Source organism: Hemitrygon akajei, chromosome 6 (genome assembly GCF_048418815.1).
Source record: "Hemitrygon akajei chromosome 6, sHemAka1.3, whole genome shotgun sequence".
NCBI lineage: Eukaryota > Metazoa > Chordata > Chondrichthyes > Myliobatiformes > Dasyatidae > Hemitrygon > Hemitrygon akajei.
The window spans coordinates 162,454,969-162,478,319 of NC_133129.1; the positions used below are offsets into that span (position 1 = coordinate 162,454,969).

Sequence of the window (23,351 nt, forward strand, 5' to 3'; positions counted from 1 at the left end):
AAGCCCGTCACAGTGTCGCAAGCCTGCCACAGACACCATGAGTTGCAGATGGTTTCCGTAACTGGTAGTTGTGTCCTAATGATGTTTTGTGCAATCTTGATCACTCATTGAAGTGATTTCTGGTCGATGTTGTTGCAACTAACACCATACTGTCATGCAGCAGGTCAGTGTGCTCTCAGTGGCACATATGTAAAAGTTTACCTGCAACTTTTGGGGCAGCTTTGCTCTCTTTAAACTCCTAAGATAGTATAGGTACTGTGAACCTTCCTTACCATCAAGGAGGTGTTGGTGGTCCAAGAGAGCTCCTGTTTGATGTTCACTCCCGAGGACTTAATGCTAGAGGCCCTTTCCACTGCTTCACCATTTATAGAAACATAGAAAACCTACAGTTGTGCCAAGCATGTCCTTACTTGAGAAATTACCTAGGGTTACCCATAGCCCTCTATTTTTCTGAGCTCCATATACCTGTCCAGGAGTCTCTTAAAAGACCCTATCGTATCCACCTCCACCACTGTCACTGGCAGCCCATTCCATGCACTCACTACTCTCTGCGTAAAAAAACTTACCCCAGATATCTCCTCTGTACCTACTTCCAAGCACCTTAAAACTGTGCCCTCTCGTGCTAGCCATTTCTGCCCTGGGAAAAAGCCTCTGACTATCCACACGATCAAGTCACCTCTCATCCTCAGTCGCCCCAAGGAAAAAAGGCCGAGTTCACTCAACCTATTCTCATAAGGCATGCTCCCCAATCCAAGCAACATCCTTGTAAATCTCCTCTGCACCCTTTCTATGGCTTCCACATCCTTCCTGTAGTGAGGTGACCAGAACTGAGCACAGTACTCCAAGTGGGATCTGACCAGGGTCCTATATAGCTGCAACATTACTTCTCGGCTCCTAAATTCAATTCCACGGTTGATGAAGGCCAATGCACTGTACGCCTTCTTGACCACAGAGTCAACCTGTGCAGCAGCCTTGAGTGTCCTATGGACTCAGACCCCAAGATCCCTCTGATCCTCCACACTGCCAGTATGAGTAGAGGAGCTTGTTCATACCTCTTCACTTTCTTGAAATCAATAATCATTTCTTTGTTTTTCTTAACGATGTAAAGATTATGGTTGTTGCACCATTCAACACCACCTCTCTGTGTGTTGCTTCATTATCATTGCAGTTAATCCAGGCACTGTGGTGTCAACTGCAAATCTGGTGATGGATAGTGATATAACTCTGAGCTGGTGGCAAATGCAGGGGGGGAGGGTACAGTCAGGGCTGAAAAGAGAGTAAAGGAGTGGGCTCAGTTTACAGCCCTGCAGTGCACCAGTGTTCAGGGTCAGGGAGGTGATATGTACTTGCCTAGTCTGGCTGCCTGCGTGCGATTGGTAAGAAGGTTGCAAATCCAGTTGCAAATCGATGCAATGAATCCCAGATTGTGTAGGTTAGTAGTCAACTTGTTGGGGAGTATGGTGTTGATGGCTGAACTGTAGTCAATAAAAAGCATCCTGGTGTAGTTGCCCTTATGCTCCCTTGTAGGCACACTGGTGGTGATCCAGAGTAACAGGGATGGTGTTCTTAATGTGGGACATAAGCCATTTCTCCAGGCACTTGGCTGCTGTGGGGATGAGCGCATCCAGCCGGTTGTCGTTGAGGCCTGTTACTGCTGGCCACTTTGGGATTGGTACGATAGTTGATGTTTTGAAGTGTGCAAAGGACAGAGAGAGTTTGTAAGTGTCAGCTGGTTAGCACTGTCCCTGAGCACCTGCCTGGGTACGTCTCAGCATCACTGCTGCATCCTCAGAGATCAAGGCCTTCATCACTGGTTTGTTGTTGTCCCTGTCAAACCAAAAAAAAAAAAAGAATTTTGGCTCCTTAGCTAGCGTGGCATTGTTATTTGCAGGGCCGAATAGCTCTCCTTTCTCGTCACCGATGGATGTGATACCTTCCCACGAGTCGGGGCTGGTGGTGTTATTGAAGTGTGCTTCTATCTGTGGTTTGTATTTTTACTTGACGGTTTTAATGCCTCTGGTAAGGTGTGCCTGCCTTTGCTGTGTGCTGCAGTGTCATCGGATCGAGAAGCAGCGTCCCGAGCCCTGAGTAGGTTCTGGACTTCGTTGATCGTCCATAGCTTCTGATTTGGGAATACACCGATGTTTTTAATTGCTGGTGACATTGGCCACACTGTATTTGATATAGTGCACGGCCCTGGTGGTGTATTCCTAAGTCAGTTCCTGAATTATTCATTGCTTGGCATGCAAACGGATTCCAGCACTCGAAGCAGTCCTGAAGCCATGAGGCAGCTCCTTCAAGCCATACTGTCACTGACCGGTAATTGGTTTTGCCTTCCACATCACTGGTCTGTAGGCTGGGATTAGAAATAGACGGGTAGTTGGACACTCCCAGGTGAGGGCTTGGATCTGCCGTGTATGTGCCTGCAGTATTGGTCGAAACCTGGTCCAGTCTATTGTTGCCCCTTGTGGGGCATTTCACATTCCAGCAATATTTAGGGAATACTGTCTTAAGGTTGCCTTGATTGAAATCACTGATTACGATGGTGGACAGACAGTTGGTTATTAATAACATCATACTGTTGTGCTAATGCTAACTTAGTGTTACAGTAGACTGCTGTGATGTAAACAACTGAATTCTCTTGGAAGATGGAAAGGCCCGCACTTTACCACGAGATATTCCAGATTGGGACAACTGTTTCTGTCACTGATGACAGAGTTTATGCATCAGGCACTGTAAACATTAAATGCATAAGCCACCTCCTGATCTCGTACCATAATCGCGCGTTCTGTCAGCCCAATAGGACGAGTGGCCAGCTAGATCAATAGCTGCATTGGGTTCATTATGATTCAGCCAGGCTTCAGTGAATATCATCACACAGCGGTCAGGTAAGTTGCTTTGCACGGTAAATCTCAGCCTGATTTCCTTTTTGTTAGTGATTGATCAGGTGTCGGCAAGGAAGATGCCCCCGGAAGCAGGGGCTTGCAAGGTGCAGGTTTCAGCCCAGGGCAGACCCCGGCTCACTCAGCTTCCCCTTGCTGGGCGGCCTGCAGCGTCTCCTGGCTGGGGCTAAAGTTCAGGCTCGTCTCGGTGTTAGGCAATCTCTGACGATATGTGTTCTGTGAGAATAAACTGAGAGCTCTTAATATACTTGATACTGATATTCAGATGTTCCTGTTGATAATATTGTAGAATGTTTGCCTGATATGGAGAGCTTGAACCCACTGTGTCTATTCGTGTCACCATCTTCTTCAGATTAGAGAGCATGTCAAGCATGGTTAGGTTGAGCGAGCTAGGGGTCTTCTCTTTGGAGGATAAGAGATGGCTTGTTCGCGATCCATAAGATAATATGAGGCCTAGACAGAGAGAACAGCCAGAGAGGCTTGTTCCCAGGGCTGAAATGGCTAATACGAGAAAGCATGATTTTAACTTGATTAGAGGAAAGTATCAGGTGTGATGTTAGAGGCAGGAGTTTGACACAGAGAGTGGCGGGTGTATGGAATGTACTGATTGGTGCATTTAAAAAAAAGAAAGAGAAATCAAGGGCCATCTGGGAAGGAAGGGTTAGATTGATCTTCGAGTAGCTTAAAAGGTTGACACAACATTGTGGGCCAGAGAGCCAAAATTGTGCTCTACTGTTATATGTTATGGAGTCGTCGAAAAGTAGAGCACAGAAACAGGCCCTTCAGCCCATCTGGCTTATGCTGAAACCTTTTAATCTGCCCACTCCCATTGATGTGCATTGGGACCATAGCCCTCTGTAACCCTACCAGTGTAAACTTCGCTTAAACATTGAAGTCGAGCTCGCGTGCTCCACATGCTGGCAGCTTGTTCCACACTCTCATGACCCTCTGGAGTGAAGACGTTTCCCGTCATGTTCCCCTTAAACTTTTCACCTTTCACGCGTAATCCTTGACCTCTGGTTGAAGTCCCATCTATGAAACATAGACCGAAGATGCCTTTGACATCACAGCAGCATTGGATCGAGTCTTTTGTAGCACTTTAGGACATAGGAGTGGAATTAGGTCATTCTGCCCACCATTTTATCATGCCTGATTCATTATCCCTTTCAACCCCATTCTCCTGCATTCTCCCTGTAACTCTTGGCCCCCTGACTAATCAAAAACCTATCACCCCCGCTTTAAATACACCTATTGATTTGGCCTCCACAACTGCCTGTGGAAGCAAATTCTGCAGATTCACTACCCTTGGCAAAAATTCCTCCTCCTCTGTTCTAAATGGACATCCCCTTGTTCTGAGGTTGTGCCCTCTGGTCCTCGAGTCACCCACCGTTGGAAGCATCCTCTCCACATCCATTCTATCTAGGCCTTACAGTACAGTGGTTCCAGTTCCCTGGGACCAGCGCATTTTGGCCCAATTAAGTGGCTGCCGCAAATAGCTGAAGTTTAGTGGAAATAGATAAAAAGGTTTAAAAAAGCCAAATTGTGCTAAAAATGTATTTAAATGAAATGCAGAAGAAATTAGAACACTGCCAATACCACTTGTGTACCATAAAGCTGCTTTAGTTCCTAATACTTATCGATGGAGAAATTCATCCCTGTCACATTCTTTTAACTGTAAATGAACAAAATCGGCAGTCACCCAGTGCAGATAATGGACAGCCTTAATTCAATGCTGTTGATGATTGCTCTTTCTAAATCTTCATTCTCATTGTAAATGGAATGAGAAATTCAAGATGATTCGTGATACCTTCAAATTCTTCATGGTCTCTGATTTGTTGAAGTAGTGAAATTGTTTCATTTTCACACCCGGCTGTGTTGGCACATCCAAGCCTGAATACTTGAAACCACAGAGAGCAAAACAATTCTGAATTGTTTTCTGCTGTTTTCTTGCCAGCTATCAGTGACAAAAAAATCACTGCTTTTTGAACATAAGCACATGCAACTGAGATAATTTTAAAAACTGTTCACTTGAAGCACTGTGTTGCCACTCAAGTGCATGCACTGATGCTAGTTAGGAGCAGATCAGGAATAGACCCCTGCCCCGATTAAGCACGTCATGTCCCAAATAAACAAAGGGAATCTTGGCCAATTTCTCAATCAGTGTTTTTTTTTAAAAAGAGTTGTGAAAACCATAGAAAGGGTGCAGAGGAGATTTACAAGGTTGTTGCCTGATTGGGGAGCATGCCTTATGAGAAAAGGTTGATTGAACTCGGCCTTTTCTCCTTGGAGCTGCGAAGGATGAGAGGTGACCAGATAGAGGTGTATAAGATATTGAGAGGCATTGATTGTGTGGATAGTTAGAGGCTTTTCCCCGGGGCTGAAATGGCTAGCACGGGAGGGCATAGTTTTAAGGTGCTTGGAAGTAGGTACAGAGGAGATGTCAGGGGTAAGTTTTTTACACAGAGAGTGGTGAGTGCGTGCAATGGGCTGCCAGCAACAGTGGTGTAGGCAGATATGATATGGTCTTTTAGGAGACTCCTGGATGGCTACATGGAGCTTAGATAAATAGAGGGCCATGGGTACACATAGGTAGTTCATGTTCGGCACAACTTTGTGGGCCGAAGGGCCTGTATTGTGCTGTAGGTTTTCTGTGTTTCTCTGCTTACTAAGCAGCTGCCCTGATTAACCCATCACCCAATTAACCAGAATCCACTGTATTCGATAGGTTTCAATGAGATCACCCTTATTGTTCTGAATGCCAGCAAGTACAGGCCCAGAGCCATCAAACGATCCTCATAACCCTTTCATTCCCGGAATCATTTTAGTGGATCTCCTCTGGACTCTCCCCAATGCCAGCACATCTTTTAAATAAGGGGCCCAAAGCTGCTCACGATACCTCAAGTGCATTCTGGCCAGTGCCTTATAAAGCCTCAGCATCATATACCTGCTCTTGTATTCCAGTCTCCTGTCAAAATGAATGCTAACATTGCATTTGCCTTCCTTACCACTGACTCAGCTTGCAAGTTAATCCTTTGGGAATCCTGAATTCTGAATTTTCTCCTCATTTAGAAAATAGTCTCCATCTTTATACTTTCTATCAAAGTGCACGAACATACACTTGTCTACACTTTATTCCATCTTTTTTGTCCATTCTCCCAATCTTTCTAAATCCTTCTGCAGACTTCCTGCTTCCTCAACATTACCTGCCCCTCTACCTATCTTCCTACTGTCCGCAAACTTGGCCAAAAAAGGCTATTAATTCCGCCATCCTAAATCATTGATGTATAACGTGAAAGGAAGCACTCCCAACACTGACCCCTGCAGAAACTACTGGCCACTAGCAGCCAACCTTGATTTCCACTCTTTGCCTTCTGCCGGTCAGCTAACCTTCTATCCATGCTGGCAGCTCACACCGACAAATCCTGGCCATTAAGTTCAGCAAGTGGCTTTGACAGTTGGCAAAACCCTACTTTCCTTTAAAGTTAACCATTTAGTATTAAAAGCTAATTAAAATTAAAAATATAATTTTTATTTTAAGAACATAAGAATTGGGGAGGCATGGTAGTGTAATGCTATTAAAGTGCCAGTGACTCTGGTTCAAGTTCTCCGCAGTCTGTCAGGAGTTTGTACATTCTCCCTGTGATCACACGTTTCCTGTCTCATCCCAAAAAGACTTGCGGGTTAACAGGCAAATTGTTCATGTGGGTGAAATTGGGCGATACCCTCTTGTTGGTCCAGAACGGAGTATGACAGTGCTGAATCTCTGAACAAAATATTGTCCTGTGAATATCAAATTATTAAAAATCCTTAAGCAAGGAGCAATTTTATTCTTTCTTTATTGCATCTGCTGCAAATGAATGTGTCGCAAAACGTGTGCCAGATCTGGTGGTTGTTGGGGCATTTCAGCTGCCCCACAGTGTGCATAGCGGTGGAGTACAGACGGAGAATCAAAGTCCAAAGTAAGTTTATTATCAAAGTGTGTATATGTCGCCATATACTGCCGAGATTCTTCTTCTTGCAGACTTTCACGGTAGAGCAAAGAACTACAATAGAATCAGCGGAAAAGATACACACAAAGTCTGACTAACAGCCAACCAATGTGTAAAAGAAGGCAATTTGTAAAAAAAAATACAAAAAAAGATAATATTAATAAATACTTAAATAATAATGAGAACATGAGTTGTAGAGTACTTGAAGTGAGTGCATAGGTTGTGCAATCAGTTCAGTGTTGATTAAGTGAAGTTATCCATGCTGGTTCAGAAGCCTGATGGGTGAAGGATAATAATTGTCCCTGAACCTGATGGTGTGGGGAGAATCCCCATTGTATCGTGTCTGTGTTCTTGTAGGTAATTGAAACCCCCTGACACTTTTTGCTGAGAATTACGACAGTTATTTAAGAACTCCCAACAACACTCTTCCCCCACTCCCATCCGAAGCAAGCTATATGAACAATACCAGGCAGTTCAGTTCACAAGTGATCATTAATTCTGCTCTGCCTGACTTAGATGGATAAAGAGAGAGGGGATGTGCTTCTGTGAGCTGAAGGTTCCTGGACCGGGGGGCAGAGATTTGAAAGTTTTGATCAAAAGATACAAGGGGGATGTGAGGGGAAGCTTTTTTCTACTCAGAGCACGTTTAGGATCAGGAATTAACCACCTGGAGGGGCAGGGGAAATGCAATCAATCAGCACCTTCAAAAGGGAATTGGATGGGTACTCCCAACAGAAACTAATTTGCAGGGCTGTGGGAAATGCATTGGGGAATAGGAATGACAGGATGTGTTGACTCAAAGGACCTAATGGTGGCTTCCCTCTCTAACAATTCTATGATATGTGTAAAGGTAATGCTAACGATGCCAATTTTTGAATAAAAGCTTTTGAATATTAATCATCAAAATTATACTGCCAACTCAATGGATTTTACTTTGCACATTCTCCATGCATTTACTAACAATATACTGTACAAGAGGAAGGGAAACTTGCACTGTACTACAATGAAGCACTAAACAAAAATGATGTGCTCTTTGAGGGGCTAATTCATAAATAATTTGTGACCTATTGTGTACAAGAGAGTGAAGCATCAGAAGGCATTATGTTAAGTGCGTCTACACACTGATGTGCAGAGTGGTGTGTAATATTCCAGCTGCACTCTGTAGTGTAAATAAGTCTGATTTTCTTCTTGTGATGCATTGCAAAAATGTCAAGAGGGAGGAAATGGTTTTTAGTAATAGAGTCGGTTGGTCCTGTGAAAATGATGCCACAGTGGGTTTAGATCAAAGCAGAACCTAGTACACTTGGGAGAAACTGCTTTCCCAGTCCAAAAATGACTGCAAGACAGCACAGCTTTTTTTTCTTTAAGTGATTTCAAGTCAGAAGTAAAGATAAAAATAAAGTTGAATATTGCTATGCTGTGCAACGTATAACATGCATATCTTTGGCTGAAGAAAAATATGTATTTTCAGTATTTACTTTAAGCTAATAGTGTAATAAACCTCTCAAGGCCAACATAATGAGAGTGAAAATGTGAAATGCATAGAGCTAATTAGAGCAGAACAGATAGATTAAAATTCATTCCTTATTTTGTCATGTAATTCTATCCAAATGTTTATAAACACTAGTGCTTTTGTTTATAGTAGAAACCATCTTAATTAAATGCCCTTTCAGTTAGTCCTGACGAGGGGTCTCGGCCCGAAACTTCGACAGTGCTTCTCCCTATAGATGCTGCCTGGCCTGCTGTGTTCCACCAGCATTTTGGGTGTGTTGTTATCTTAATTAATGTTTCGTTCTAATTTGATACTCCTGTAACAATAAGGAGGTGGGGATTCAATTAAATCAATGATATATTTTCATTATTTGCATGAAAATGGAATTCATTATGAAAAAGATTAATAGATGTTGATAAGAGACAAGATCTATGCCTCTTATCATAATAACAAGATCATTAATGGGCATAGATTGAGTAGACAGCCAGAGACTTTTTCCCAAAGAGGAAATAGCTAATATAAAAAGGAATTATTTTCAGGTGATTGGAAGAAAGCTGCAGAAAGTTGTAAATTCGGCCAACTCCATCATGGGCACTTGCCTTCCCAACTTAAAGGATATCTTCAAAAGGCGATGCTTCAAAAAGGTGGTATCCATCATTAAGGAACACCCCCATCACCCAGGACATGCTCTCTTCTCATTGCTACCATCAAGGAAGTGGTACAGGAGCATGAAGGCACACACTGAATGTTTTAGGAACAGCTTCTTACCCTCTGCCATCAGAGTTCTGAATGGACAATAAACCATGTACACGACCACACCTTTTTTCCCCTTTTTTTGCTCTTTTTGCACTAGCTATTTAATTTTTATAATATATATATCCCATTGTAATTTATAGTTATTTTTTATTATGCATTAATGTACTGCTGCCACAAAAGAACAAATTCATGACATACCCAAGTGATATTAAACCTGGTTCTGATTCATCTCTCCTTTCTTGAAGATTCACTTCTCAGCACATTGCATAATATCGTGTAAGGTTCAGTGACTGAAACTGTCAAATTCTAACTTCACTGATCCTTTAAGTGTTGATGGGCAGAACTCTGTATGTTATCTGGTGAAAACTGTCAATAATTGTATTTTTAAATGTTATCCCTTAATATTATTTGTTCAATTGTCTTATCCTAAAAGTAGAGCAAAAAATAGAAAGCAAAATGGTTTGCATAATGCATCAGTTTGGGGTGAACTTTCCTCCTCCTCTATTATGATGTTAATCTGGCAAACTGTCCATATATAGCCAGTAAATTATGGGTAATGACTTCTCTTCCCGCTGCTTTCCCATAGCTTTTTTTGGTGGTCCTCTCTGATGGTTTCAATGAGAAGAGGAAATGTGAGGGTCCTTAAATGATGGCTGCCACCTTCTTTCGACAATGCTTTCTAAAGATACCGTGATCTTCAGGAAGGTTGTGCCTGTGATTGAACTGGCTCAGTTCACAGCCGCTCCAGCCTCTTGCAACCTCTTGTGTTGGAGCCTCTGTAGCTTATAGAATTATGCAGTGGTCTGTGACATACCAAACCTCCTCAAACTCCGAACAAAGTCCAGCGGCTAAAATAGTTGGCTGTCAATGTGTCTTTGACAATGGTCCCACGAATGATCTTGTGGCTTTGTTGTTCAGAGAGCATGCAGGTGGATTTAACAGTTCTGGGAAGTGTGATTATATTTAGCTATACTTGGTGTGGGCAGCCCTGCATGTTGCTTGCTTTATGTATCACTGGGGATTGATCCTCATATTTGACATAAATGAGGTGGTAGGCCTGGATTTTGACATGACTGCTGCAGCTTAACAGTAGGGAAACTCTTTTGATCCTGTTTTGCTAGAGGTGAAATCTGAGCTGTGGTAGAACTGTGGAAGGTGTAGCTGAGGTTTGGCACAAGCAGAGCTTGTGAAGTTTGGCTGCGGGGGCATTCTTCATGTCTGTCAACAGTGGGAGGAGGGGCAGAGCAGAGTTTCGGCGTCGCAAGTTTGGAAGCTTTTTTTTACTCATGCAGAAAATGTGTTATTACTGAAAAGCCAGCCTAATAACCTCAAAAAGACAGGCTTGCTTGGCTATTTCACAGGCTGGTTAGGAATTTACTGCATTGTTGTAGGTCTGCAAATATTAAAGAACACTGGTGAAACAGATGGGGTTTTATGATGATTTATGATGGTCAGCTTTACTGATGCAAGAATTCTGTTTCCGATTTACGTAACTGGCTGTTTTTAAATTCCTCAGCTGTCATGGTGGGATTTGAACTTGTCTCCAGATCATCAGTTCAGGTCTCTGGATTACTAGACCTGTAACATAAGCAGTATACCACCATAATCATCGGTTACCATGTATTGGTTTGTGACTTCCTCAGGAACCTCTGTACTAAATTGGTATTTATTGTCTTTCTGTGACTGGTACACCTCTGTTGATTAATGGAGTCAGCGTAACAGAGTCATACAGGACAGAAACAGGCCGTTTGGCCCACACCATCCATGCCAACCACCACACACAATGCATACTAACCCCATTTACCAGTATTTATTCTGTGGCCTTCTATGCCTTGGGTAACCTTGTCTGCCTTACTTAACTAGGTGATAATATAATCATTATGGAAGTTATACTGCCAAATGGAATTGTGTATGTTCAACTTAATTTGTAAAGTGAACAATTAATTACTGCTCTTCCACCTGGAGATATACAGAGTTTGATCACTTTAATTATGAAGATTTTGAAATTCATGCTCTTTAAGTATTATTCCAACAGGTTTGAAGATGCTTTTGGCAGAAACTGATGAAAATCAAAAGAAAATAATTTCATTTTTATATTAATTGGAAAGTATTTTGCATCACCCGGAGATTTTAATGTTCTTGCACATACTCAAACTCACCTTTTAATCACACCTAGCTGGATGTATCATTCCAAAACATCGTTGTCAGAGAGGTAGAGGCCTTCAAGAAAAAAGCTGTTGGAGAAAGTAATTGGAGCGTGCAAAGAAAAACCTCACCAGTTTAAGTGTATACAGAGAACTCTTAATTAGCCTAGTAAGAGTAAGCTCTGGCTTTTTCTCAGGTCAACTAAATTCTTAAAATTTGACTAAATAACAGAAATTGCAACATCTGCAATTATTTACTTGCTTAAAATTTATAATGCACAAGAAACCTCAATCAATGAGAATGTAAAAAACTAACAGGCTTTCAAGTGGTTTATGAGAATTTGGTTGTATAATCAGAAAAATATCAGTTTATTAAAGTAAAACCTGATTTAAATGAAGAGTAGGGAGAAAGTTAATGCGAAATGTGTGGTAAAAATGTGGTAACTTATTTAAAGTAGAAGAACGTAGAGAAATATTTTTAAGGCATGACTGAAACTCCACCATCATTAGAAAAGACTGAAATATCACTTATATGCTGGAAATTATTAATTTTGTTCCGCTGCAAATCCAAGTCATCAAGATCACTTAATTTCTCTATTATGTTGCATTTCAGCACCTCGGGAGTGTGAAGAAGATGAGTTTCACTGCCAGAATGGTTATTGTATTCGGAGTCTGTGGCATTGCGATGGTGACAATGACTGTGGGGATAACAGTGATGAACAGTGTGGTGAGTGTTACTTCATAAAGTTCCTGAGAAGACACTAATTATCAGCAATCTTACTTTAATCCACAATCAGTAAGTTGTTGAGCCATTGTCAAATTAGTTATGTTTGCCTGCGGTGTATTTCCCAGAAATTTTATCCAATACTGTGCAAGCCATAAATATTTAAAAGCAGGGGTTCCCAACCTGGAGTCCACAGACCCCTTGCTTAATGGTGTTGGTCCATGGCTAATAAAAAAGTTGGGAATGGGAACCCCTGTTTTAAAGTGATGACCAACATAGTCCTAAACCTGAGGTGAAGGTGATCCACTTCATGCCATCTTTTGTTTCCCCATTGCAGACATGAGAAAATGCTCTGACAAAGAGTTCCGCTGTAATGATGGCAGCTGCATCGCAGAGCACTGGTATTGCGACGGTGACACGGACTGCAAAGATGGCTCTGATGAAGATGGCTGCCGTAAGTACTAACTTGGGAATAAATTGTGATTACCAGCAGCTGAAATACATTCTTCCAAATCAGCATATATTTGCCTTGATTTTGTTAACCAGAATAGTCAGTGAAACAGCAAAAGGTCACACAACCATAGTCCTATATTAAATTACTTTCAATTACCTTACGTTTCAGTTGAATGATCATAATGTCCATTGAACCTTTATTTCCATCCATCTTATCTCATATATAATTGTTCATTGTTTGATTAAATATTTTAGAGTAAACAGTCTTTTGGCAACAATTTTGACATCATTATTCCCAAATGAAAATATAAATGTAAATTCCTGACTCCCCATTTGGAATTTATGAATTTGAGAAACCAATCTACAAAGTGAGCAGAGCCTTTAGACATGAGTGAGAAAACAGTCAGGATATCTTCTTAGAAAAGTATAAAGATTGGAAATGTTAATGAAAAGATCATAAAAGAATCCATCGTTCAGAAGGATACCATGATGCATTGTATCTGGTGAATATTATAGCACTGATTTTAAAAACCGAATGTTGCTTGTTCTAGCTCCCGCACAGAGATAGCTAAGTTCTAACGTGAAAAATAATTCTCATTCTTTCTCACTTATGATGTTGGCTCATGTTCTGGATGGGATGGAGAAACACGAATGGATTATTCACTCTGCTTATTGTTATCTCGTTCTATTTAAGAAACGTTTTGCATCACATTAAGATCGCTGAAACTAATTGCATTTGGTAAAAAAGGTGGTTGGATTTTAAAAAAAGAAGGAAATCATAAAATGCCAAAATTCTGCTGCAGACAGAAGGGAACAAACCGGATCAGATGCTTGCAACTCTAAGTGGCTCAGGCTAATGAGGACTTCAAAGGATTAAAAGCTAAACCCACTGGCTCTTCAGCTTTCAGTTCACTGAAGCAGTTCTTTGATCTTAACAGATAAAGGCACCCTTCTACAGATAATGAGCAATCATACGCTGCTGAGAATGATGTCCTCAATGCACTGACTTGAACCTATTGCACATAAAATATGCAGCAGAAAATCTGATTTGTCTTGACTGAAGCAGTCATTGCTAAACCAACACAGAAGAAAGCATGTGCAGATAGCATACACAGATGAATTGATTTTTATTTAAATCCAAACCCTGTACGGTTAGGAAAAATTGTCATTTTTTACCACACAATTTATGATAGTGATCATATTTTTTAGACAGCCGTGCTCATTGGCCTAATCTAGTGGTCTCAAATAACTGTATGTGACGTATCTTATAACCTGTCTTCTTAAGCACTGAGACAGGTTTCTTTATCTTGAGAGGAGCTCGATGAAAATAAAACTTTGTCATTTGTAGGGCTGCTCCTATTCAGGAAGTAATATTAAATTCTATACTCTTTGTACATTGTATCAACTAAAACACAAAAGTATTAATTGGATTTCTGAATTTATCCTTAATCCACAGATAAATCAGACATTATTGATGCAGGTGTCATTGTTTTACTTTCTGGTGGATGCCTTTGAATGTAAACTATGAAGTCTAGAAATTCCCTTGTTTGACTCCGTAAAAACAGCACTGTGCAGTAAGACCAGAGTGGAACACTTTCCACCCATTTCAGCACAATTATCCATCAGGTAGTTCAATGCCAGGTACTTTCTGTGGTATTTGGATTTGCTGAACATCTTTTTAGCAACAGCTCTCCCAATGACTTCAACAGCTTTGAACCGTGCGCAGTTTCTCCTTCAGTGAAATTTTTAATCCCACTGCTCTAAAAAGGAACAGTTCGTTACCTACTCACAGATCAACAAAGAGTCATGGAACACTACAGCACAGAAATAGGCCCTTGGGTCCATCTAGTCTGTGCTGAACTATTATTCAGCCAAGTCCCACCAATCTGCACCTGGACCAAGGTCCTCCATACCCCTCCCATTCATGTACCTATCCAAATTTCTCTTAACTGCTGAACTTGAACCAGCATCCACTGCTTCGGCTGGCAGTTCATTCCACACTATCACCACCTTCTGAGTGAAGAAATTTCCCCTCATGTTCCTCTTAAATGTTTAACCTTTCTCCCATAATGCATGACCTCTAGTTCTTGTCTCACTCAACCTCAGTGGAAAAAGCCTGCTTGCATTTACCCTATCTATACCCCTCATAATCTCTTGTCAAATCTCCCCTCATTCTTCTATGTACCAGGGAATAAAGACCTAGCCTATTCAAACTTCCCCTCTAACTCAAGTCCAGAAGTCCTGGCAACATCCTTGTAAATTTTCTCTGCGATCATTCAATCTTATTGACATCTTTCCTGTAGATAGGTGACCAGAACTGCATATGACACTCCCAATTAGACCTCACGAACGTCATGTACAACATCAATATAACATCCCAATTCCCATATGCAATATTTGATCAATGAAAGCCAATGTGCCTAAAGATATCTTTATGTCCCTATCTACCAGTGACACCACTTTCAGGAATAATGGATCTATATTCCTAGACTCCTCTGTTCTACCACATTCATCAATGCCGTACAGTTCACCATTTCAGTGCTCCCAAAGTGGAAAACCTCACCCTTGTTTGCATTAAATTCCATCTGCCATTTTTCAGCCCATTTTTCCAGATCCACCTGCAAGCTCTGATAATCTTCCTTGCTGTCCAGTACACCCCACCCTTGGTGTCATCTGCAAATTTGCTGATCTGGTATAACACATTTTCCTATGGATTATTGATAGAGATGACAAACAACAATGTACCCAGCACCGATCCCTGTGGCACATCACTAGACTCCAGACAGAGAACCTACCATCTACTACCATTCCCAGGCTTATCCCTCAAAGCCAATGTCTAAACCAATACACTAACTCATCTTGAATGGCAAATGACTGAACCTTCTTACCAAACTCACATGCAAAACCTTGACAAGGGCCTTGCTAAAGTCCATGTAGACAACATTCACTGCCTTGCCTTCTTCAACTTTCTCAGTAACTTCCTCGAAAACTCTATACGATTGGTTAGATATGGACTACCACACACAAAGCTATGTTGACTATCCCTGTTGTCCCTTAGAATACTTTCTAATAACTTCATCCACGACTGATGTCAGGCCCACCAGCCTATAATTTCCTGGTTTAATCTTAGAGCCTTTCTTAAAAAAACAGAACAACATTAGCTATCTTTAAGTCCTCCAGCACTTCATCTATGGCTAAGGGCGTTTTAAATATCTCTGCTAGGGCCCCTGCAATGTCTGCACTTGCCTCCCGCAGGGTCTGAAAGAACACTGTAGGTGATTTATCCATCCTAATTTGCCTCAGAACAGCAAATGCCTCCTTCTCTGTAATCTGTATGTGGTCCATGATCTCACTGTTGCTTTGCCTCACTTCTGTAGACTGTGTATCCATCTCCCAGGTAAATACAGCAGCAAAATATCCATTTAAGAACTCCACCATTGCTTTTAGCTCTATGTATAGATGACAATTCTGATCTTCCATGGTCCAATTTTATCCCTTCTATCCTTTTGCTCTTAATCTATCTGTAGAGGCCCTTGGGATTCTCCGTCACCTTGTCTGTTAGAGTAACCTCATTCCTTTATTTAGCCTTTCTGATTTCCTCCTTCAGTATTCTCTTGAATTTGTAATACTCCTCAAGTGGCCCATTTGCTCCTTCCTGCCTAAGCCTGCTATCCACCTGTATCTCTCTCATAACCAGGGCCTAAATAGCTCTTGAAAACCCAAGGTTCCCACACCTGTTATTCTTGCCTTTTATTCTGACAGGAGCAGACAAACACTGTACTTCCAAAAATGTCACTTTTGAAAACCTCCCACTTACCAAGTACACCTTGAACATCCTGTCCCAGTCCCCAACGGCCAGATCGTTTCTGTTAGCATCAAATTTGGACTTTCTCCAATTTAGAATCTCAACCCAATGACCAGATTAATACTTCGTATTTTACCGACTCTGTTTATCCTGAAACCACAGTATTTATAGGGACAACACCTTTTGTTATATGAACATTGCAAATAGAAGTTCTCAATTTCTTTTATGGCTTTCACAGATGATCTCTGAGGCTGTATTGAGAACATTAAAAGGTTAGAAAGCATATTTTAGTCTCTTTTACTACATCAGAAACTAGTTAACTTAAGGATAAATAGAGTTCTTGGAATAGAATCATTTGGCTCTTAGAAATGGCAAAGGTCCAACATAATTGAGTGATGCCTGATGCTTTAGTGGTGGTTTTCTGAGGAACCATGCCTCCTCTTCAACTCCTTTCCACAGCCAATAGCTCATCGTTTAAACGCTTAATCATTTAAGCTGAACGGTTTACCAACGTGCAAGTTATTAGCACGTTCTAAAATAACCCAAAGAAAAGGTTGCAGATGTGCAGGAAAAAATGAGGGTTCATTGCTAAAAATGGTGCAGTACCACAAACCCAACGCACAGCGGATGTGTTATCCGTATTTATGAAGGACAGCACAACATTTCCCACAAACCATTGCACAGTCTACACATATTGAACAGCCTGGTACAGTAAGATGTAATATTGATAATACAATCCACCTCATAATGACCTTATACTTTGTTTACCTGCACTGCAGTTTCTTTGTAGTCTTTCCACTTCTACACTAATGCTTTACCTTGTTGTACCTCAGTGTATAATGAATTGACCTGTATGAACAGCATGTAGGACAAATTTTCACTGTATTTTGATACATATGACAATAATAAACAAATACTAGCAAGAAAAAAAATTAAAAAGAAGACTGCAGCTATTTTCAGTATGGAATTCAGAAAGTTACTATTTATTTGACCAGGCTGATTGAAATATTTGAATTAGTAAAGGAGGTTGATATCATAGATACATGATAGTTATGTTGAGATTAATGTCCAGAAATGGAATTTGCTAAAAAAAAATCACTGTTCTATCCACTGCTTTGAATTTTGAATTAAAAGCAGAATTTTGAAATTTCAAGATGACACCAGTTGTAAACATAGGTGAGAAATTATGAGCTTTTAGAACCACAACCTCCTAGCACCAGACTATGTGCTGTCTTTTCGGAATTTACATAGAACATGGAACATAGAACAATACAGCACAGTACAGGCCCTTCGGCCCACAATGTTGTGCCGACCCTTAAACCCTGCCTGCCATGTAACCCTCCACCCTAAATTTCTCCATATAACTGTCTAATAGTCTCTTAAATTTCACTAGTGTATCTGCCTCCACCACAGACTCAGGCAGTACATTCCACGCACTAACCATTCTCTGAGTAAAAAACTTCCTCTAATATCCCTCTTGAACTATCCCCCTTAAAGCCACGTCCTCTTGTATTGAGTAGTGGTGCCCTGGGGAAGAGGCGCTGGCTGTCCACTCTATCTATTCCTCTTAATATCTTGTAAATCTCTATCATGTGTCCTCTCACCCTCCTTCTCTCCAGAGAGTAAAGCCCTAGCTCCCTTAATCTCTGATCATACTGCGTACTCTCTAAACCAGGCAGCATCCTGGTAAACCTCCTCTGTACCCTTTCCAATGCTTCCACATCCTTCCTATAGTGAGGTGACCAGAACTGGACACAATATTCCAAGTGTGGCCTAACCAGAGTTTTATAGAGCTGCATCATTACCCCACTACTCTTAAACTCTATCCCTTGACTTATGAAAGCTAACACTCCATAAGCTTTCTTGACTACCCTATCTACCTGTGAGGCAACTTTCAGGGATCTGTGGACATTATCCCTCTGCTCCTCCACACTACCAAGTATCCTGCCACTCATATTGTCCTCACCGTCATCAAGTTCCTTCTCATTGGTGAATATCGAAGAGAAGTATTCATTGAGGACCTCGCTCACTTTCACAGCCTTCAGGCACATCTACCCACCTTTATCTCTAATCGGTCCTATCTTCACTCCTGTCAACCTTTTGTTCTTCTCATAATTGAAGAATGCTTTGGGGTTTTCCTTTACCCTACTTGCCAAGGCCTTCTCATGCCCCCTTCTTGCTCTCCTCAGCCCCTTCTTAAGCTCCTTTCTTGCTACCCTATATTCCTCAATAGATTCATCTGATCCTTGATTCCTAAACCTCACGTATGCTGCCTTCTTCCATCTGACTAGATTCTCCACCTCTCTTGTCACCCATGGTTCCTTCACCCTACCATTCTTTATCTTCCTCACTGGGACAAATTTATCCCTAACATCCTGCAAGAGATCCCTAAACATCGACCACATGTCCATAGTACATTTCCCTGCAAAAACATCATCCCAATTCACACCCGCAAGTTCTAGCCTTATAGCCTCATAATTTGCCCTTCCCCAATTAAAAATTTTCCTGTCCTCTCTGATTCTATCCTTTTCCATGATAATGCTAAAGGTCAGGGAGCGGTGATCACTGTCCCCCAGATGCTCACCCACTGACAGATCTGTGAACTGACCCGGTTCGTTACTTAATACTAGATCGAGTATGGCATTCCCCCTAGTCGGCCTGTCAACGTGCTGTAACAGGAATCCATCCTGGATGCACTTAACAAACTCTACCCCATCTAAACCATTGGAACTAATCAAGTGCCAATCAATATTAGGGAAGTTAAAGTCACCCATGATAACAACCCTGTTATTTTTGCACCTTTCCAAAATCTGCCTCCCAATCTGCTCCTCGGTATCTCTGCTGCTACCAGGGGGCCTATAGAATACCCCCAGTAGAGTAACTGCTCCCTTCCTGTTTCTGACTTCCACCCATCCTGACTCAAAAGAGGATCCTGCTACATTACCCACCCTTTCTGTAGCTGTAATAGTATCCCTGATCAGTAATGCCACCCCTCCTCCCCTTTCCTCCCTCTCTATCCCTTTTAATTTGTGCATCCTCTCAGTGAATGTGAAGATTTCTTTGTTAGGAAAGCCAGTAGGCAGCAGAACTGGTAGGGCTGTTGTCTCACGTTTTCAGCAGGCCTGGTTCAATTTGACCTCCAGTGTTTGTTTCTATGGCGTTTGCCAGTTCTTCCCAGGTGTTCTGGTTTTCTCCCACATTCCAAAATGTAGCGGGCTGGTAGGTAACTGACCACCATAAGTGCTTCCTAGTATGGAGTTCAGTGGTAGAATTGGGGGGAGTTCATGAGAATATAGGGAAAATGTAAAAAAAGATGCGGAGCTTAGGACCCACGATGGTCAGTACAGGTTCAGTGGACTGAAGGGCTAATGCCATATGTCACTTGCAGAATGGGAAAATATATGGCAAATTTCAGCCTAGGTTATGTTTTGCTGAGAAAGATAAAAGTCATGTCTTGTTTGGAATTCAAGTGGAATAAAAAAGTTAAAGGAATATAAATATACAAATCAGAGCAATGAGGACATAAAAAAGCAAAGCGTAAACTGTTTATTTCCAGAGGTATAGAATTGAAAAGTAGAAAATATATTTCAGAGTTGTAGCAAGCTTTGTTTAGACTGCCCTTGAAGTACCCTGCATAGTACTAGTCATTATTTTAGCCTATAGACACCGGAGACAGAGAGAATGCAAAAAAACCTCACAAGCATGAGAGCAGAAATGTAAGTTTATAGCTCTCAGAGAGAAAAAAAACGATAAATAGGATTGAAAGGGGAAAAAGCATGAGCCAATGAAATTCTGAAAGCTTTTGATAATCGTGGGCAGAGAGAGAGAGTTGCATCTACAGGCTAGAGTGAATCGGACAGTGAAATGAGTTAGTCATTGAGGTATCGAACAAGGTGGTGAGGTTACTCTGAGCACTTAGAACTCAGTTTCACAGTACATGGTTAAGTTGGGAAGTGCAGTTGCATTTAACCAGAGGATGAGTAAGTGCAAGAAGGGTGATGAGATCAAAGTCAGAGGAAGGAGGAATGGGAGAAGTTTTTAATACAGCCTAATTGTCAGCATAGACTGGTTAGACCAACTGGATTGTTTCTGTGCCTTAGATGTTCCAAACCCACATGGGCCCAACATTGCAGTTCTGCCAAAATATTGTTTTTCTCGGTATGTTTCAATTATCTTTTTGTGTCATTTGAATAGGCATATATTTGCCATGTATTACCTGGTGCAATGTGGTTCAACAGGTATGTAATTATGAAAATGAGTAGGTACTAATAATGTGTCGGGTGTAAGTGTAAATAGATGTGTTCAGTGATGCAAACTGATGGGTGTGGAACATTAGAACAGTACACCAACTCAAAATATGTTTGAGATGACAGTCAGATTCCTGTGTATTGCAATGTTCTTTTGATAGAGGATGGAAGTTCTTGTCATTATAAACACCTGGCTTCCTCAGAAGCACATAAAGCTTGTCTTAGTTAGGTTGTCTTTCAAAAAAATTCTTAAAAATGGTGTCTGTAATATTGACAATGAAATTCTGCTTCGGAAACCTTCAGCTCCACATATACCCCTCTGTAGTCTATGAAACCATCAAATAGTATTCATTGTATAGGTTTAAGGAGACAGACGTGCTAAATCCAGTTTTTTGCTGTCTTTAGTCATCACTCTCAATTTAGGGGTAACCCTCTTATCTCATCGCTTCAAATACCACACCTGAGAATTGATCCATAATCCCAGTTTCCATATCCTCACCCATACGAAATAAAACACTCTGTGCATTATTCAAAGAGAATTGTGGTTCTCCCAGACTCCTAATATTCTTCAGTTAATGTACAGACAGAATCGGCACTCTCGAGTTCAGAAGAATGAGGAATTACCCCACTGATGTATTCAAAGTAAATGCATTGTCAAAGTATGTATATGTTTTTAGAAACTATCCTGGGATTCATTTTTTTGTGGGCATTCACACTAGAACAAAGAAATACAATCGATTCAATGAAGAACAACACACTAACAATGGCAAACAATCAATGTGCAAAAGAAGATAAACTGTGCAAATACCAAGAAAGAAAATAATAATAATAATAACAATAACAATAATAATACTGAAAACATGAGTTATAGATTCCTTGAAAGTGAGTCCATTGGTTGTGGAATCACTTCGGGGTTTGAGGTGAGTGAAGTTGTTAGGTTCAGGAACCTGATGGTTGAAGGGTAATACCTGTTCTTGAAACAGTTATTACCCTGTAACACTGAAATGTAAAAAATTACAAAAAGGAATTTCAGAGAACATGTTGGGATGATATTTTTCCTGGCTGCGATGCGTAGAGTCAAAAGTCATGGTCTCAAGTAATGGGGTCAGCCGTTTAGGATGTGGATTCCTTCACCCTTGGAGTTTTCTAGTTGAGAAATATGGTTGCTGAGTATATTCAGAACAGAGATTGATACATTTTTAAATGTACTAGGAATTACGAGATATGGGGTTAATACAGGAAAAATGGCACTGAGGTAAAATCTCATCCATGATTTTAATGAATGACCTTGGTATTTCTGTTCCCTTTGTGTCATGTTTCCCAACTGTGACTTCAGAAATATTTATTGGCTGTAAAAAGCAGTAAATATTCTAAGACAATGGAAGACGTACTGTATGCAAGTTTGTTCTTCTGTTATTGCTGATGCAGCTTGGTGAGCCATTGATTTTTCTTGGTTGACTTTGATGGATGAACCCGTCTCCAGGAAGAAGCTCTTGCAGTGACATAACAATGAGTTGGTAATCACTGGGAAGGGTAAGCTTAGGTTCTTAAAAAGCTCTGCTGCGGGAAACAAAAAACAAGCTGAGAGCTCTCTGCACTGTGGCCCCATTCCTGTTTATCTTAGAGTTAGGACAGTGTGTGCACTTGTGGTGAGTAGGCACCAGATTTAAAAGCAAGCGGGTCCTGTTGAGATTTTCTGTGGAGCCTGGGATCATTGGGTAGAGGCTAGGATGAGTTTTCTGTCAAGTTTCTCATTCTTTCTTTCTTAGTGCCTTGCTAGAGTAGGGAGAATGGATTCGAGGTCAATGGTGTGCTCGTCATGCAAGATGTGGAGATAACCAGTCTCTCTGATCTGCAAGAAGTGCATCTTGGTGCCACTACTTCCAGGCTGCATGAGGGAGCTGCAGGGGGATGCCATATGGCTCATTTAGGAGAACAAGGAGATGATAGACACTCCTAAGTTGCAAGAGACAGGTAACAGGATGACTGTCAGGAGGTGGAAAGGAAACAGGCAGATAGTGCAGAATACCCCTGAGGTAACCCTCCTCAGTAGCAAGTATACTGCTCTGGACACTGCTCTGGGGGTAGGGGGTAGAACATACCAGGGGAAAGCTGCAGCAACCAGGTTTCTGGTCTCAAGTATGGTTCTTTGCCTCAGAAGGCAAGAGGAGAGATGGTGGTGAAAGGGGATTAAATATTTAGGGGATCAGACAGGAGATTGTGTGCATGTGAGAGAGATACCCAGATGCTATGTTGCCTCCTGGGTGCCAGGATCAGGGACGTCTCAGATAGGGTCCACAACATTATTAAGGAGCAGCCAGAGGTCATGGTTCATATTGGTACCAACAACGTACAAAAGATACTGGATGAGGCCCTGAAAAGTGAATATAGGGAGCTAGGTAGGAAGTGAAAAAGCAGGACCTCAAGTGTAGTGATCCCTAGATTTCTGCCTGTGCCACATGCCAGTAAGGCAAGGAATAGAATGATATGGCAGATGAATATCCAGCTAAAGAAGTGGTGCAGGGGACAGGGTTTCAGATTTGTGAGTCTTTGGGATCTCTTCTGGGGTAAGTATGACATGTTGAAAAGGAATGGGTTACACCTGAACTCGGGGGATATAAATATCCTTGTGGGCAGGTTTGCTCGAGCTGTTGGGAAGGGAGATAGGAACTGGAGTGATAGGTCAGAGCACAAACAAGGGGAAATCTGCCAATGCTGAAAAACCAAGCAACACACAAAAAATGGTGGAGGAACTCAGCAGGCCAGGCAGCATCTATGGAAAAGAGTGCAGTCGATGTTTCAGGCCGAGACTGTTCGTCAGGACTCATGAAGGGTCTT

General features: G+C 41.4%; 1 protein-coding gene across 3 annotated transcripts in view; it reads left to right on the forward strand.

Annotated features, from left to right (window-relative positions):
* The window catches only part of lrp4 (low density lipoprotein receptor-related protein 4), a 417,332-nt gene that overhangs the window by 265,190 nt on the left and 128,791 nt on the right, over positions 1 to 23,351 (forward strand). For all 3 annotated transcript variants that reach the window (XM_073049685.1, XM_073049686.1, XM_073049684.1), the window contains exons 4-5: positions 11,898 to 12,011; positions 12,346 to 12,462. In XM_073049685.1, coding sequence (XP_072905786.1) covers positions 11,898 to 12,011; positions 12,346 to 12,462 — 231 coding nt within the window. The remainder of the gene's footprint in view (positions 1 to 11,897; positions 12,012 to 12,345; positions 12,463 to 23,351) is intronic.